Source organism: Oncorhynchus gorbuscha, linkage group LG01 (genome assembly GCF_021184085.1).
Source record: "Oncorhynchus gorbuscha isolate QuinsamMale2020 ecotype Even-year linkage group LG01, OgorEven_v1.0, whole genome shotgun sequence".
In the NCBI taxonomy this organism is placed as follows: domain Eukaryota; kingdom Metazoa; phylum Chordata; class Actinopteri; order Salmoniformes; family Salmonidae; genus Oncorhynchus; species Oncorhynchus gorbuscha.
Window position 1 is genome coordinate 19,077,737 of NC_060173.1, and position 17,393 is coordinate 19,095,129.

At 40.9% G+C, this 17,393-nt stretch overlaps 3 protein-coding genes across 3 annotated transcripts in view; 1 reads left to right on the top strand and 2 right to left on the bottom strand.

Annotated features, from left to right (window-relative positions):
- Positions 1 to 4,070, bottom strand: part of far1 (fatty acyl CoA reductase 1) — a 43,962-nt gene extending 39,892 nt beyond the window's left edge. The window contains exon 1 of the mRNA XM_046347133.1: positions 3,966 to 4,070. The gene's annotated coding sequence lies outside the window, so the exon portion shown is untranslated. The remainder of the gene's footprint in view (positions 1 to 3,965) is intronic.
- Positions 4,071 to 8,432: 4,362 nt separating this feature from the next.
- Positions 8,433 to 16,611, bottom strand: dkk3b (dickkopf WNT signaling pathway inhibitor 3b). The gene is made up of 7 exons (XM_046347200.1): positions 16,314 to 16,611; positions 15,832 to 15,957; positions 15,574 to 15,651; positions 13,073 to 13,165; positions 12,557 to 12,701; positions 11,176 to 11,326; positions 8,433 to 8,671 (listed from the first exon to the last, which is right to left on the bottom strand). The coding sequence occupies exons 1-7, from the start codon at positions 16,536 to 16,538 to the stop codon at positions 8,647 to 8,649; spliced, it is 843 nt and encodes a 280-aa protein (XP_046203156.1). The 5' UTR covers positions 16,539 to 16,611; the 3' UTR covers positions 8,433 to 8,646.
- LOC124034241 (protein-methionine sulfoxide oxidase mical2b-like) overlaps positions 16,433 to 17,393 on the top strand; it is a 112,786-nt gene continuing 111,825 nt past the window's right edge. Inside the window, exon 1 of the mRNA XM_046347155.1 lies at positions 16,433 to 16,658. The gene's annotated coding sequence lies outside the window, so the exon portion shown is untranslated. The remainder of the gene's footprint in view (positions 16,659 to 17,393) is intronic.

The window sequence follows — 17,393 nt, forward strand, 5'->3', positions numbered from 1 at the left end:
TTAAAGATTTGGACACACCTAATTCCAGGCCTTTTCTAGATTTTTACTGTTTTCTACATTGTAGAATAATAGTAAAGACATCTCAACTATGAAATAACACATATGGAATCAGTTAAGAACAAATTCTTATTTACAAGGACAGCTTACTCCTTCCTCCCGGTCGGGGAATTGAACCCCGATCTCCCGCGTGCCTGCAATATGGAAGACTATCGAATGCTTCTCAAAGATGCCCTCTGGTGGTCAAACTAGCACTAACTCGCAACAGAAAAAAATGGCTGACAATTAAATGAATTGCCAGAGAATGCTGCGGCAGCCCGCAAGTTGTGCCGCAGTATGACTCGGGAAACTCAAGGGCCCATAATATTTTATACAATGTTGCAAGTTTGCTCATGCTAGCATCAGCCGGACCCAAGTTAATAGGTTTCAAGTTCGTTGCAGACAGGCCATGGTAGCCAATGTGATAAGATATTTATTTTTAAATCATGATAGTTTCTACCTGTAGGCTGCAATGTTTTTATGTAGGCTATTTTTACATAGTTGACAATAGACATTACTGTTCAGGTTTGTATAATTTTCATTTAGGTTAATTTTGATTAACCACATGACAATGATTGAGACACGAAGACATTATAAATTAAATGGAAATGTGCATATGAAAACGACAACTGGCACGCAGACCGGGGGAAATTATAAGATAAATTGGCATTCCACATGAGAAAGGTTGCCGACTCCTCGTGTAACCTATTACTGGCAACTTAAGGAGAGTAATGGCAGAAAGCCAGCAGGAGGGGAGGAGGATAGGTCGGGTAAGGTTACGTTTTTGTTCTGGTTATCTTGTTCTCTGGCTCCCTCTTGAGTCATGTGTCTTATTTCATTAACCTCTTGCTCCTACCTGGCACACAGGCGTCCCATCTAGACATCTGGAAATGCAAATGCGCTACGCTAAATGCTAATAGTACTAGTTAAAAACTCAAACGTTCATTAAAATACACATGCATGGTATTGAATTAAAGCTACACTCATTGTGAATCCAGGCAACGAGTCAGATTTTTAAAATGCTTTTCGGCGAAAGCATGATAAGCTATTATCTGATAGCATGTAACACCCCAAAAGACCCGCAGGGGACGTAAACAAAATAATTAGCATAGTCGTCGCTACAGAAACCGCACAAATAAAATATAAAACATTCATTACCTTTGACCATCTTCTTTGTTGGCACTCCTAGATGTCCCATAATCACTATTGGGTCTTTTTTTCGATTAAATCGGTCCATATATAGCCTAGATATCGATCTATGAAGACTGTGTGAAAAACTGAAGAAAAAAAATAGCGTCTTATAACGCAACGTCATTTTTTTTTATTAAAAAAGTTGACTATAAACTTTCACAAAACACTTCGAAATACTTTTGTAATGCAACTTTAGGTATTATTAAACGTTAATAAGCGATCAAATTGATCACGAGGCGAAGTATATTCTTTAGCTGTCCGTCGGGTAAATCTCAACCAAAATATCCGGTCGGAGACCGGAAGAAATGCGCTGCCTTGCGTCTGTTTGACCAAGAAACAAATAGTAGGCAAATGACAATACTCTAGACAACGTGTGGAAGCTGTAGGTATTGCAACCTCAGCCCCATTAAATGTGGTTCACCTTTATCAATGGGTTCAAGTCGTGCATGGATATATTTTTCCATTTTCAGTGATCTGATTTTCCTGCACTTTTAGATGAAACGCACGTTCTGTTATAGTCACAGCCCTGATTTAACCAGTTTTATAAACGTCTGAGTGTTTTCTATCCACACATACTAATCATATGCATATACTATATTCCTGGCATGAGCAGCAGGGCGCTGAAATGTTGCACGATTTTTAACAGAATGTTCGAAAAAGTAGGGGGTAGGAGTAACAGGCTAAACAGTGCGCTTCAAGCTCAATGCATATATAGATTTTATTAAAACATATAGGGTGCGTCTATATGGAAAAATACACCTTTAAAATTTCAACCAATCAATTGGTCAAAAGAACAGATGACTTTCGGTCAACCAAGATATGTTTTAGATGAGGACAGCCCTATTAGGAATAGTAGGCTCCCTTACATAAGTCTGCAAATGCTATGATGCATGGAATGCTTTACTATAAAGGTACATTTTTAATGGTGGAAATTTGCTCCCCAAACTTCACTCATGGTGAGCCTATGCATAAGCTAGTGATTAGTCTATTAGTCTTGTTGACTGAGGAAAATGTAAATGTGGACAGTTATTCTAACATGTTCAAAGTGCACAGTAAAGACACACGTCATTGCATCCTCAATTTGCATGTTCAGTTGAGATTCATTACCATAACCTAAATGTGATTGTCATTCTGAGCACCATAGGTGGACCCCCTAATCAAGCTCCCCAATGCATGTGGGTCCAGTAATTTTCTCAAATGCCCGGTAAATTAAAATGCTACCGGTCAAATGTCCAGTGCCTCATTTTCATAACTGAAACCCTGCCTGGCCAATAGTGCCATTTAGCTCAGGTATGAAACAATGGGAAGTTGGGTACCCAGAAACATACACTGTTACTGCGTAGTGCAAGATGCATCCCTTGAGCTAATCTGCACACAGTTAAACCAGGTTTGCATATACTGTAGGTCTACTGTTCCTGTAGAGCACTGATCAGATGTGCCATGACATTTGTTTAATGTGCAGGACTGGTTCCCTCTGGACAAAGCAACAGAGCAGACAGTCTATTATTTACTCTATCAAACCAGTGACAAGTCTGTGACAGCTGCAAGCTTGTCAAACAGAAGCATTGTCTCCAGCCAAGCGGCAAGGCAGTTGTGGTACCAGTGGCATCTTGTCCTCACATTATATATAGGCCTACTGTAGGTGTATGCTTATTATAAACCAAATAAACCATTTGATAAACAGGTGTCACAAGGAGAAACTTCAACTGTAGAGTAAGGACATAAAAAGCCATCAAGAAATCCCTGGTGACTGGTGAGCAACATGTGTAGGCTATTCACTAAAGCACTGCCGTGAAAAAATGGATACCCATTCGTGGAGGAAGGAATGAAGGTAAGCTGGCTCGTAAAGGTGGGTATGAGAGAACAGTGTCTGGATCTCAAAGAAAACACTCCCCAAAAGCCATTGAGACAGGCTGCTACGGCTACATTTACAATGACGGCCTACACCGGCCAAACCCGGACGACGCTGGGCCAATTGTACGCCGCCGTAATAGTTAAGTAAAATGACAACAAACCTCTAAAGCAATGGGTTACTAAATGTAAGACCACCTTTGTAGTTTAGAGAAATCTGATGACAAGTCCACCTCAGCAGCTGTGAGTAATTTTGGCTTACTTACAGCAATTACATACAAATGTCAAATGGAAAGGGCTTGCCGTGAGTCATAGGACCAGGCTGGATATGTTGTGACCCTGGTTAAAAAGTCAGACAACTTACCAGTTACAGAACACATGCTTTAAAATGGCTTACCTCAAATAAGTGTGTCATTCCAGATGAACTTAGACAACAAAGCAATCTATGAATGTTGTACAGAATTATAACGGGTTTTAATATTAAAACAGCGACTTGGGGCTGTGCCACCCCACACACAAGAGCCCAAGCTAGATAGCCAACCACTAGCTAGCCTTCCAACTTCTCTAGTGTTGTGAGAAATTCCCACTAATTCATAGCTGGCTGCAAAACCAGCACCACTAAATTAAAAATAATGTAAAAACTTTCTGAAAAGTATAGACATAATGAGTGTTAACAAAGCTACAATACTTTCTGGAAATAGTTTTTCTAGCTAACGTTATTACCACCCCCCTTGCGCATCTTTTCCGTGGCATGCTGTCTGTCGCACGTACTATAGTTAGCAAACGCTAGCCATTTGCAGTGATCTTTGAACATTTAGCTAATATAGTAGATTCTAGTGCACAACGAAACCAAATCAGAGAAAATAGCATATGAAATACAGATATACCTGCAATTTCGAGGGGGCTGACTTTTCCTGCGTTAAATCAGAAGTATCTGCCGGTTGTAAGTGCTGCAACAGCTCAAATTGCGGGATGAGAGAACGGGCGTATTCATTAGGGAAACGGTTTATGATTTAAGAAGCTAACAGAGCAAAACGAGAGTTTCTATTGGACACATTCAGGTAAATCCCTCCCCGTTTCGTTCCATTAGCTTACGTTTAAGAAACGTTTTGTAACAGAATTGCCTTTAATGAATAGGCCCCAGGAAATGTGACGGGTTGCTGGTTGCCAGAGATGTGACGTCAACATCCACCAAACGAGTCCACATTGTTGTATTTCACTGTTAGCAACTGCTTTATGGAAATTCATTTTCTTTGACATAAAAAAATATATAAAGTATAGTTTGATTCATGATCAAAAATACGTCTGAGGTTTCATTCCCATATCAGTCAATTCAATCAAAAATATTTTACTTGATACCAACAGAGAAAGCATTTACATTGCAGCACAAAATTAGAGCATAAGCCTGCAATAGAATGGACGTGACCGTAATAAGTGTTGCAATTAACTAAGCACTTAGCCTATGTCAACACAGGCAGTCCAGTTCTGGGGTGCGTTCAGTTTGATTGAACGTTTGCTACTTTGCGTAACGGTTAGTACTGAACGACACGTTTCCCAAAAACGTTACTGAACAGACTGAGTGAGGTATGTCTACTCCGTTTGGTGGGTGTGGCTTGAAGCAATGAGTGATCCATTTGAAAGGGGAGCAGTGCATTTAACTGGTCGTTCAGAACAGCACCGTTGTTTTCAGTTGTTGAGTCAATTAGAACATGCCCATTTCAAGCTTATCCTTCTAAAATATAAGAAGTTATTTCAGGAAATATTAAGGCAAGTTAGCTGGCTAACTGTATGATCCTGCTCTGTAGTAAACTAATTAGAATTGAGCTGCCTGTGTAAACACAGCCTTAGAAAATCCATGTCGAGAGCCACGCAGAATGGGCTGGGATTTTACCATTAGGTCCACATGCAGTTTGTCCTGATGTGGTAAAAGGTTGATTTTTCCTGATGTCCCACAGCTGTGTGTAATTTGTCTATAATCTGTTATGCAGTGAAAAAGCCAAGTTTTGCCATGACTTCACCCACCCCAGGTTTTAGGCTCACTAACCCACTGGAGTACTGACATATCCAGCCTAAATTGTAGGCTGCTGCCCACTAGAACATCACAAGGCAAAAAAGACTGCAGTAGATTCCAAAAATGTATATATATTTTTTAAACTAGGCAAGTCCGTTATGAACAAATTCTTATTTTACAGTGATGGCCTACCAGGGAACTGTCGGTTAACTGCCTTGTTCAGAACAACAGATTTTTACCTTGTCAGCATGGGGATTCAATCCAGCAACCTTTCGATAACTAGCCCAACACTCTAACCACCAAGACTACCTGCAAAGACTGTAGCAGAGGGTTTTCGGGATGATTTTTAAATCACATAACACATAACATTGATAAAAAGGATCTGTTACTCATTTTAGGTTTGTACAAATATTTGTCACAGATATGAAGGCCTGTTTGTTTTTTTACTTCTGTTTTTTTAAATTGCACTGAACAAAAATATAAAAAAGATTTTCCATATTTTTTCATTTTGATTTACAGGAGCAATTAGGGTTTTCAATTAGTCGGCTCATGGATTCGAACCAGCAACCTTGCAGTTCCTTGCCCAACACGCAAAACCAATAAGCTACCTGAGTTGCAATTCATATAAAGAAATCAGTCAATTGAAACACATTTATTAGGCCCAAATCTATGGATTTCACAATTGGGCACACATACCTTTAAAAAAAATAGTAGGGGCGTGGATCAGAAAATCAGTCAGTATCTGGTGTGACCCCCATTTGCCTCATGCAGTGCGACATCTCCTTTGCATATTGTTGATCAGGCTGTCGATTGTGAACTTTGGAATGTTGTCACACTCCTCCTCAAATTGCTGTGCGAAGTTGCTGGATATTGGTGGGAACTGGAGCACGCCGTTGTGCACTTCAATCCAGAGCATCTCAAACATGCTCAATGGGTGACATGTCAGGTGAGTGTGCAGGTCATAGAAATACACAATTTCAGGAATTCTGTACAGATCCTTTCGACATGGTGCCGTGCATAATCATGCTGAAACATGAGATGATGGTGGTGGTTGAATGGCACGACAATGGGCCTCAGGAGCTTGTCACGGTATCTCTGTGCATTCACGACGCCATCCACGCTGTCTGGATGGCGTGTCAACCGCCATCACGGTTGACAACTCCATTGTGTCCTCCTCCCAGAGCGCTAAGAACCTTGGCGTGATCCTGGACAACACCCTGTCGTTCTCAACCAACATCAAGGCGGTGGCCCGTTCCTGTAGGTTCATGCTCTACAACATCCGCAGAGTACGACCCTGCCTCACACAGGAAGCGGCGCAGGTCCTAATCCAGGCACTTGTCATCTCCCGTCTGGATTACTGCAACTCGCTGTTGGCTGGGCTCCCTGCCTGTGCCATTAAACCCCTTCAACTCATCCAGAACGCCGCAGCCCGTCTGGTGTTCAACCTTCCCAAGTTCTCTCACGTCACCCCGCTCCTCCGTTCTCTCCACTGGCATCCAGTTGAGGCTCGCATCCGCTACAAGACCACGGTGCTTGCCTACGGAGCTGTGAGGGGAACGGCACCTCAGTACCTCCAGGCTCTGATCAGGCCCTACACCCAAACAAGGGCACTGCGTTCATCCACCTCTGGCCTGCTCGCCTCCCTACCACTGAGGAAGTACAGCTCCCGCTCAGCCCAGTCAAAACTGTTCGCTGCTCTGGCCCCCAATGGTGGAACAAACTCCCTCACGACGCCAGGACAGCGGAGTCAATCACCACCTTCCGGAGACACCTGAAACCCCACCTCTTTAAGGAATACCTAGGATAGGATAAGTAATCCCTCTCACCCCCCCTTTAAGATTTAGATGCACTATTGTAAAGTGACTGTTCCACTGGATGTCATAAGGTGAATGCACCAATTTGTAAGTCGCTCTGGATAAGAGCGTCTGCTAAATGACTTAAATGTAAAAAAATGTAAATGTCTGCTACCTGCCCGGTACAATTGAATCCGGGATTTATCCGTGAAGAGCAGAATTCTTCAGCATGCCAGTGGTAAAAGGTGAGCATTTGGCCACTGTAGTCAGTTACGATGCCTTACTGCAGTCAGGTCAAGACCCTGGTGAGGATGAGCACGCAGATAAGCTTCGCTGATGTTTTATGACAGTTTGTGCAGACACTCTTTGGTTGTTTCATCAGCAGTCCGGGTGGCTGGTCTCAGACGATCCCTCAGGTGAATGAGCCGGATCTGGGCTGGCGTGGTTATACATGGTCTACGGTTGGGATTCAGGTTGGACGTACTGCCAAATGGTCTAAAACGACGTTGGAGGCTGCTTATGGTAGAGAAATTAACATCCAATTATCAGGCAACAGCTCTGGTGGACATTCCTGAAGTCAGCATCCCAATTGCACCTTCCCTCAAAACCTGAGACGTTGCAAAGGAGAAACACTCCCTAACAGGGATGTAAACAACTTGACTCTCCTTCCTGTGTTAAAGTAATGGTAATGATTTTGCTTTGCTTATTTGAGCGGTTCTTGCCATAATATGTACTTGGTCTTTTACCAAATAGGACTCTTCTGTATACCATCCCAACCTTGTCACAACACCATTACCTTGTCACATTAAGAAGGAAAGAAATTCCACAAATGAACTTAAGGCACACCTGTTAATTGAAATGCATTCCATGTGACTATATCATGAAGCTGGTTGAAAGAATGCTCAAAGGGTGCAAAGCTGTCAAGGCAAAGGGTGGCTACTTTGAAGAATCTCAGATATATTTTGATTTGTATAACACTTTTGGTTGCTACATGAGTCCATGTGTTATGTCATAGTTTTGATGTATTCACTCTTATTCTACAATGTAGAAAATAGTAAGAAGGAACAACCATTGACTGAGTAGGTGTCCTAACATTTGACTGGTACTGTCTATTACAGCCCTGATCATACTGGAAAAAATTGAAGTTTCAATTAGCACCAGAATGTGACCCTTCTCAATGTGTTCTATGACGTGCATGTATGTGTGCAATGCAACTGTTAAACCAGATTAACCTACATACAGAGTCAACAGAATGTTAAACCAGATTAACCTAACACATACAGAGTGTACACACACATATATATATATAAATAATAGTAATCAACAGAATATGTAATGTCTGCTGTTAACAGAATGTTGTATTTCTACCTCAAGCATCACTGTCTGAGTCACAACTAACAGAGAGGATTCAACATAAAACAGGACATCAGATGCGTGTATAATGCTGCCATCTAGTGTGTGTACACACACACACACACATACATATATATATATATATATATATATATAGCACTGCCCTGTAATCTCAATAGTAATAGCTGGAGAGTAAATACAAGAAAAATGTTTATTTATTCAAATTACATCATGAGTGCTTTGCTTGGTTAGTTGATGTGGTTGATCTGTCAGCCCCATTTTCATCTGGTTCGGCCATTGTCTGTCTAACAATGCCAGACCGATACTAGAGCCCAGTCAGAAGTTTCCAGAAGACACACAACCATGTCTCATCTAAAGGAATTAGTCCTCTTCACTGTATCTGATGGGCACCTAGTTCACACACAGGGATCCACGTCTAAAAAAATAAAATAATAACAAGTTAGTAAAAAAGCCATAGACATTTCAATATGGCTCCCGAGTGGCACAGCGGTCTAAGGCACTGCGTCTCAGTGCAAGAGGCATTACTACAGTTCCTGGTTCCATTCCAGGCGGTATCACGTACGGGCATGATTGGGAGTCCCATAGGGTGGCGCACAATTGGCCCAGTGTCGTCTGGGTTTGGCCGGGGTAGGCCGTCATTGTAAATAAGAAAATAAGAATTTAAATAAGAATGTTCTTAACCGACTTGCCTAGTTTGATATAACACGTCACGTAAATACGTTTGCTGAAATTCATGTAATGCCTTACAATATTAAATTGTAAAATGGATGGCTATGACATTAGTCAACGTTGATTCTAATTTGGCTTTGAAATTACTTTTTATGTATTGATCAATGGAGAAATGTTTTTGGGCCACCAAGCCAAAACTTTGGCAGTGATAATTTGATCTGTCATAGTGAGTAAAAAAACAACAAAAAAACATTTTATTTCACCAAATTAACAAAAATAGCACGTTCAACTTCATAAAACATTTTTTCTCCCCATCTCAAGTTGTAAAACAAAAACTAGTGCCTCCAGCTTATTTAAATAATGAAAACAAATTGCCTGAGATCACTAGGCTGTTTTTTTTATTTTACCCCACTTTTTCAATCTTGTCTTATAACTGCAAATCCCTAAAGGGCTCAGGAGAGGTGAAAATTGAGTTATGCGTTCTCCTAAACATGACCCGCCTAGCCGCACTCCTAAACAAGGTAGCCAGCCGCACCAATGTGTTGGAGAAAACACTGTTCAACTGGCAGTCGAGGTCAGCCTGCAGGCACCTGGCCGGCCACAAGGAGTTGCTCGGGCGCGATGAGCTATGTAAAGCTCCCCGGCCAAACTCTCCCCTAACCCGGACGACACTGGGCCAATTGTGTGACACAGCCCGGGAATGAACCTGGGTCTGTAGTAACGCCTCTAGCACTGCGATGCAGTGCCTTAGTTGCCTCCCGAGTGGTGCAGTGGTCTATTTAAACGACAATATAGTACCAGACAAAAGTTGACACACCTACTCAATTCAATGATTTTTCCTTTATTTTTACTATTTTCTTCATTGTAGAATAATAGTGAAGATATCAAAACCATTCAAATAAACAGATATGGAATCATGTAGTAACAAGGAAAAAAAAGTTAAACAAATCGATACGTTTTATATTTGAGATTCTTCAAAGCAACCACCCTTTGCCTTGACAGCTTTGCAAACTTGTGGATTGTGGAGGCCAGGTCATCTGATGCAGCTCTCCATCCTTCTTGGTCAAATAGCCCTGACACAGCCCGGAGGTGCGTGTTGGGTCATTGTCCGGTTGTAAAACAAATAATAGTGGGACTAAGCGCAAACCAGATGGGATGGCGTGTCGCTGCAGAATGCTGGGGTAGCCATGCTGGTTAAGTGTGTCTTGAATTCTAAATAAATCACTGACAGTGTCACCAGAAAAACACCTCCACACCTTCATGCTTCATAGTGGGAACCACACATGCGAAGATCATCCTTTCACCTACTCAGTGTCTAGCAAAGACACAGCGGTTGGAACCAAAAATCTCAAATTTGAACTCAGATGAAAGGACAGATTTCCACTGGTTTAATGTTAATTTCTTGCGTTTCTTGGCCCAAGCAAGTCGCTTCTTTTTGATCCTTTAGTAGTGGTTTCTTTGTAGTAATTTGACCATGGAAGGCCTGATTTACACAGTCTCCTCTGAACAGCTGATGTTGAGATGTGTCTGTTACTTGAACTCTGAAGCATTTATTTGGGCTGCAATCGGAGGTGCAGTTAACTCTAATGAACTTATCCTCTGCAGCAGAGCTAACTCTGGGTCTTCCTTTCCTGTGGCGGTCCTCATGAGAGCCAGTTTCTTCATAGTGCTTTCAAAGTTCTTCGAAATTTTCCACATTGACTGACCTTCACGTCTTAAAGTACAAGGCACACCTGTTAATTGAAACGCATTCCAGGTGACTACCTCGTGAAGCTGGTTGAGAGAATGCCTAGAGTGTACAAAGCTGTCATCAAAGCAAAGGGTGGCTACTTGAAGAATCTGAAATCTATTTTGATTTGTTTAACACTGTTTTGGTTACTACATGATTCCATATGTGTTATTTCATTGTGTTGATGTATTCACTGTTCTACAATGTAGAAAATAGTAAAAATAAGAGAACTCCTGGAATGAGTAGGTGCGTCCAAACTTTTGACTGGTACTATATATCGATAACTACATGTGAAAATATTTTAAAATGCATTAAAATAAATTTCAAAACATTTAACATATTTTGTGATATGTTTTACATATGTTGGAATGTATTTAAAATGTTTTAAATATATAACATGCATCCTAAATAATGTGGTAAAAATATATTGCAATTGTTTTTCTTTTTTTTTGTATGGGAAAATCTGACAGACCCATCTGCAACAATCACAGCTGTTTTATGAAGATTAGAGATGCTCTCACCCATGGGGTTGGCAGTGGAGTCCACCAGCACAGAGGCAGTATTCCCTCGGTCCCTCCACGTCCCAGGACAGCATGTCCATCAGCAAGTTAGGGTGGCTGTTGCACGCTTCACCCTTATCCGGCCTGGGCTGGCACACTGGGAAGAGCAGCTCTGCAACCACCATGAGAAGGACAGAGAGAGAGAGAGAGGTGGGGAAGCAGAGGAGATGAGGATCGTAAGAGGGGGACAAGGGTTAAAGAAAGCATAATAGACAAGGAAGGGGAATGCATGAACCTCATAGGAAAGAATGAAGTGGATACAGGCTGGGCTCTAATTTGCAACAGTATTGGTCACATATGCTCCTAAATATTTAGCTGTGCTGTGCAGTGCACCTGGAATGCTGATTTGGTAGCCTAGAAAAATATTCATCCAGATAATATACTAAATGACAAAATGTGTCGTTGGAAGCAAGCAAAGTTGTTACATTTGTGTTTCATGTCTGTCTCATACAAATAAGCGACATAAGAGGCTGCTTAGGGTCCCATGGCCACTAGGGGACCCCCTCCCAATTATTATTATTACAAATATGGTCATGCATCAGCAGTTTTACTTGTGTTACGTCAGTCACTCAATTAGCCCATGTCAGCAAACATTTTTAGATTGCTAGGTCTAATCAGCTATCTAAAAATGTTAGCTGACATGGGCTAATTAACAACCAGGCACCCAGGGCACTTGCACAGGTGGTCTGACCTGCAGGGGGCCCCCATTCAGTTTGTTAGTCACCCAGATATATGAACATGGCATTAAGTCAAGGCAAAAGGTGTGGAACTGTAAGAAAATGTATTTTCTCTACTGCCAGGACAACTCATCACATGAAAAAAAAGACTACCTCTCTGTTTAGCGGAGAGCCAACAACTGACCACTTACGCAATGTGGACATTTACGCTCATTCTTCAAAATAAAGGCCTGAAACTACATCTAAAGACTGTAGACAACTTAGGGAAGCCACAGTAAAAAGGCATCTGGTTGATATCCCTTTCAATGGGCAATAGGGATGCATAGGAACACAGGGGTTTCAAAATAAGATAAGACTTTTCTCAGGATTTCGCCTGAAATATCAGTTCTGTTATACTCAAACAATATTTTTACAGTTTTGGAAACTTTAGTGTTTTCTATCCTAAGCTGTCAATTATATGCATATTCTAGCATCTGGTCCTGAGAAATAAGCTGTTTACTTTGGGAACGTTATTTTTCCAAACATAAAAATAGTGCCCCCTAGCTTCAAGAGGTTTAGAGTCATTGGTTCAGGGGAGAAGGAGGACCAGTAAGTAACAAAATACTTAACACAAACAATACCTTGAACAGTTAATTCAATAGATAGGTTTGTGTTTGACCATATACCTTTGAGAACGGCACAGCAGTGTTTTGGCTTACAGTCACTCTGGTACTGACAGATGCTGCCTGCATTGCCCTTGGTGGCATTCTTAGTGCACTGTCCCCACACACACATCTGGTCTGAACAACACTCTTCATCCTTTGTGCAGGTCTAAAATAAAAAACACATTAGTAATGGTCATAGTTTGTGATTGGAACAAGCTGGGAATCAGAGACATAATGTAGACCAGGGATGGCCAGCAGACCAATTGGAGTTTATTGATGTGGGTACGCAGACCCACAAGCCACTGCTGACCCTCATTAGTAGTTCTGATTTTTTGTGGCCCCCACCCCCATCAAAGATGCCCATCCCTGATCTAGAACTTCACAAGATCTGGAATATCATCAGAAGTACACAACTAACTTGGGTTCATTGCATTTGTTTACATCCCTTTCGTTTCCATTTCTCAGCTCAATGTAAGGCTGAATTTTGACTCAGGATTGGGATGAAAATAAGATGTTAATCCCCCCAAAAAGACTCACCATATCAACATCTTTGCAGGGGAGGCACGTGGAGCTTACTATCTCATATAGGCAGTAACTGTTCTTACCACAATCTTCATCAAGCATGCATTCCTGGTAAGAGAAATCACATTCAGACAGGACCAACCAGCATCCACATAACACACCATCCAACCCCCCTCCCACACAGGTACACCTATATTCCCTGTTTTATTAACCTGTCCAATTTCCACAACATTTGTTTTCACACAAATGCTTTGCTCATTAAGGGATGTGCCTTTCCATTGAGTACAGATGGATTGGATGGCTAAAAATCAAGAAATTCCAGTTAAATGGTGTTCTTGTTACAGACTGAACACTGGCCCTCCATCGGCCTGAGGAAACAGCTTCTGCCAAAAATCAGTCATCTAAACCTCGTGATTAACTTTATCTCTTCATGCTATGTGGAGTTGGAGAAACTCAGCAGGCTTACAAAAACAACATACTTTGTCAGAGAGCTCCCAAAGTCTGTCAACCTTGAGCACTTGGCTACTGAGAATGGAGACCTGATGGGTCTGTGGATATGCCTAACACGGTCTTCTCCCACACCTAGCAACATGAGAATACAGCATTTCACTACACAAACAGTACCCGATTCACTTGCCATGAATAAACCTGAACCCTTTATTGTTTCATAACATTGGCTGTGTGTGGTGTGCGCCATCATTACCTAATTATTTCCATTGTGGGAAGTCAAGATGTGAGCATACACAGTGTATTATGATGTGTTTTTGTTTCAATCTCTTTTACACTCCATTGAACCACAAAGCCATGTACTGTATCAAATAACAGGCAGGATCAAACACACATCCCCACCTTCCATCTCCATGGCAGCCTGGACTAGTCTAGACAGATGTGGGTTGTGTCACTAACAGCAGTCTGGCAACCATCAACAGTAAGAATTTCCTTCACCCGCGTACCACTCAAATCCATCTCAGCCAACCCCTTAGCTCACATGAAGTAACAATACATATCTAGGATATAGCTTCTTGCTTTATAATGTTCTTATTTCTTGTGTGTTTTTGTTCTACCTTCTGTAATTATTTTGTGATTATTACTGCATTGTTGAGTTTGGAGTTTGCAATGAAGGCATTTCACTGTACTTGTGCACGTGACATTAAAACATAAGAAATATATCTGCAAAAGCTTCAGTAAAAAAAATGCTTCCCAGTTCACCAGACGGGATAACTCAGTGTTGGGGGACTGGAGGAGACACTGGGGAAGACATGCTGCTCACCAACCCTAATACCCTGTAATTCTGTTGATAAAGCACAGCTGTTTAGGCATCATACTGTGCATAGGGCTGCTCTTCATTTTTCCCAAAGCAGAACATTTTCCCCTCACTAATTATTTAACCAAACGCATCTCTGTGGAGCAGCCCACACAGCAGCAAAATTAAGTAGACACGAGTTTCAAAAAAAGTAAAATGACCCAAGTGCAAGTCATTTGAGGTTTCCAACGGGCTGTTTCCATGCATTTTTTATGTCTATTAATTCAACCACATTCTGTAATGATGCCAGGAAAGGCAAAAGATCAAAACACTGCCATAAAATCTCCAATGGTGAAACAGCCTGTGGAATAATGGCTTAATATTAGTGTACTCATGTTTTTTAAAGTGTAAAGTAAATGGCCACCTCTTTAAAATACACTATGATCTCATTCATTATAAAAGACAGACAGACAATCTATTCACAAAGTTGTAAAGTGTTCCTGCAGTAGCTGAGAAATGACTTGGAAAAGAACACTGGTTTTAAACTGGGGCAACAGGATACATTGTTTCAGTCTCAAAACAAACTGTACCCAGTTCCCTCCTTCCTTGCATAATGAGCTGTTAGATGAGGAAAAGGTTAAATAACAAAAGAGCAGAGAAAATAGGCAATGGTAGAACATCTGGGTTTAAGTTATTCAACAGGCTTCACCTTGGATAGAAAGGTGTCTCTAGGCTCTCTAGTATCATTTGTTTTAGAGGAATAGCAATTGACTTAATTATTGTCTTGATGCTCCACCTCAATAAACTTACTTAGCTATATCACATAGTATCCAAACAATACAAATCATCAGGTTTGGGATCAATTGCCCTTCAATTCCAGCATATTCAGGAGATAAAACTTTGAGAACTTCGACCTAAAAATTTCCTGAGATAATATTGAAACATCTAAGGTTTTAATTACCATACACGTCCTCTAGCGTGGGGACGAGGTTATGGAGTGTGAGAGAGAGTAGTCATCAGTGACTAACTCGGTTTCTTCAACTGTCATACCCTGCTATGGTCTCACCTCATTCCATCTGGCTATTATTCAACATATACAAACATCCTTGTCTGAATAGAATAACTGTCATGGGATTGTTCTGATGATCAGTACCCAGCTGTTTGCAGACTTGGAAGCTGAAACACCTCTTACCTCAAACTGGTTTGCATTAAACTCCTTGCGATCCTTTTTTCAGCACCTAACAAATCAAAAAAATATATAATACAAACTCACATGATCAACTTGGTTCCATTGGCCATTGATCTCAATATGGGTCTGGAAGTGAGTCCCCCCTGTTCTGTTGTCCATTTCCTAGAAGAGAAACCAGATACTTTCCTTGTCAGAAAACCTAAACATTTAATGTCAAAATAACCAAACATTGTTGTCTGATCTCCCTCTAGAATATAAAACATCCAGATAAAATGTACATGTTGATGACTTGTGACATGCATCCACACAATCATTACCTCACCCTGTTTGTAGTGCACCTACCTTGTCAATCCTCTCCGCCATGTAAACAGTGTGGTTCCTGTTGTCCCTATATGTACTGGTCTCATTGTGGTAGTTTGGAAGCAAATCCTGTATATTAAGCAATGATTTGGCACTCTCATTGACCATCTATGAGAAAAAGTGATAAACATTCAAATTGTGAGTGCATCTTGTTTGTTCCACATTTCATATCTCTGGTTCTAAGACCATGCAACATACAATGTAAATCCTTTCATTTATTAAATAGCACTTAAAGTACAATACAGACATACAGTACATTAATATTTACCAACAACTGATGTGAGGGGGGGGCTGGGGGAAACAGTAGACTACAAGGAAAGCAGGCTACAGGCTATTAATCAGGTTTAATAAAAACACACAGCCTGGCTCTATCCATGGCCACAACGTCAAACGTTTAAAGGATAGTTATAAATAGTCTATTGACTTACAGTGTATTATTACATATACCTGAATGGAACATTTACCTGATCCACAGCCTCCTCCAGTACGTGCTGCGTGTCCTCCATCAACATCTCCACCTCTCGGAACATTTCGTTTAGAGTCGCATGACCTCCATTCAAATGGTCCTCGAAACTAACACCAGTTATCGAGATGTCCGGGATGGTCTTTGGGCTCGAGATTCCATTCACTAAACACAAACAAAAAGTAAGCGCTGCAACCTGCATCATCCTCGTGGTGGGACCAGACATACTTGTACCAACAGCATGCAAAGACGCTGACTCACACAAAGCACAGCTGTTTTATTTGGAAACTCGAAAGGGAAAAAAGAAACCGGAAAAAGAATCATGGTATTTTTAACGGGATCTATGGTAAGTATAAAGCCAAAGTTTTGGGATCCAGAATGTATTGTATTATCTAAATGGTTATTGGGATTCTGACGATTCTGATTCTATTGTTGCTGCTGCTATTGATGGTGATGATAATTTAAAATGTCCCCTAATCAGCACATTTTCTTACCTTAAGTATATTGTCTTTGGATGTTACATGTTTTAACACTAGAATTGACCTATTATTTTGTTCACACTATCACCATACATTCATTATAGGCCCTAGGACAACTATTATGGATTTATATGCTTAAAACACAATAGCATATCACTGGCTAAGTAAATTTACATTTTGGAATAAGCACATTTCTCATATAAAAAATAAAAAAACTTTCTTTATGTGTCATGAAATGCATAGGGTGAAGTTGACAGAGTTGTCTAATGCTGTGCCGGAAGCGTGACCATATATAGAAAGTATATATGGCGGATTTGCAATAGCACTGTTTGTCCTGTAGATGGGTATGTAGGTCTAATCCTTTTTTCAGACGCATGTAGTCCAGGGACATACGATCAGTCTAAGATTCCGTGGGAAAATTCAACGAAAACAACACTTTTTTACACAATCAATTGATCTTTGATAGTTATTTTATTATTTATTTTTACAATATGTTTCCATATTTCAAATGTATGGGATCCATAACTCACTTGTAGGTACTCACAGAGGCCCCTAGGGCCATTGGCCCCCTCTTGAAATGTGCTTATCATACATAGCTCATT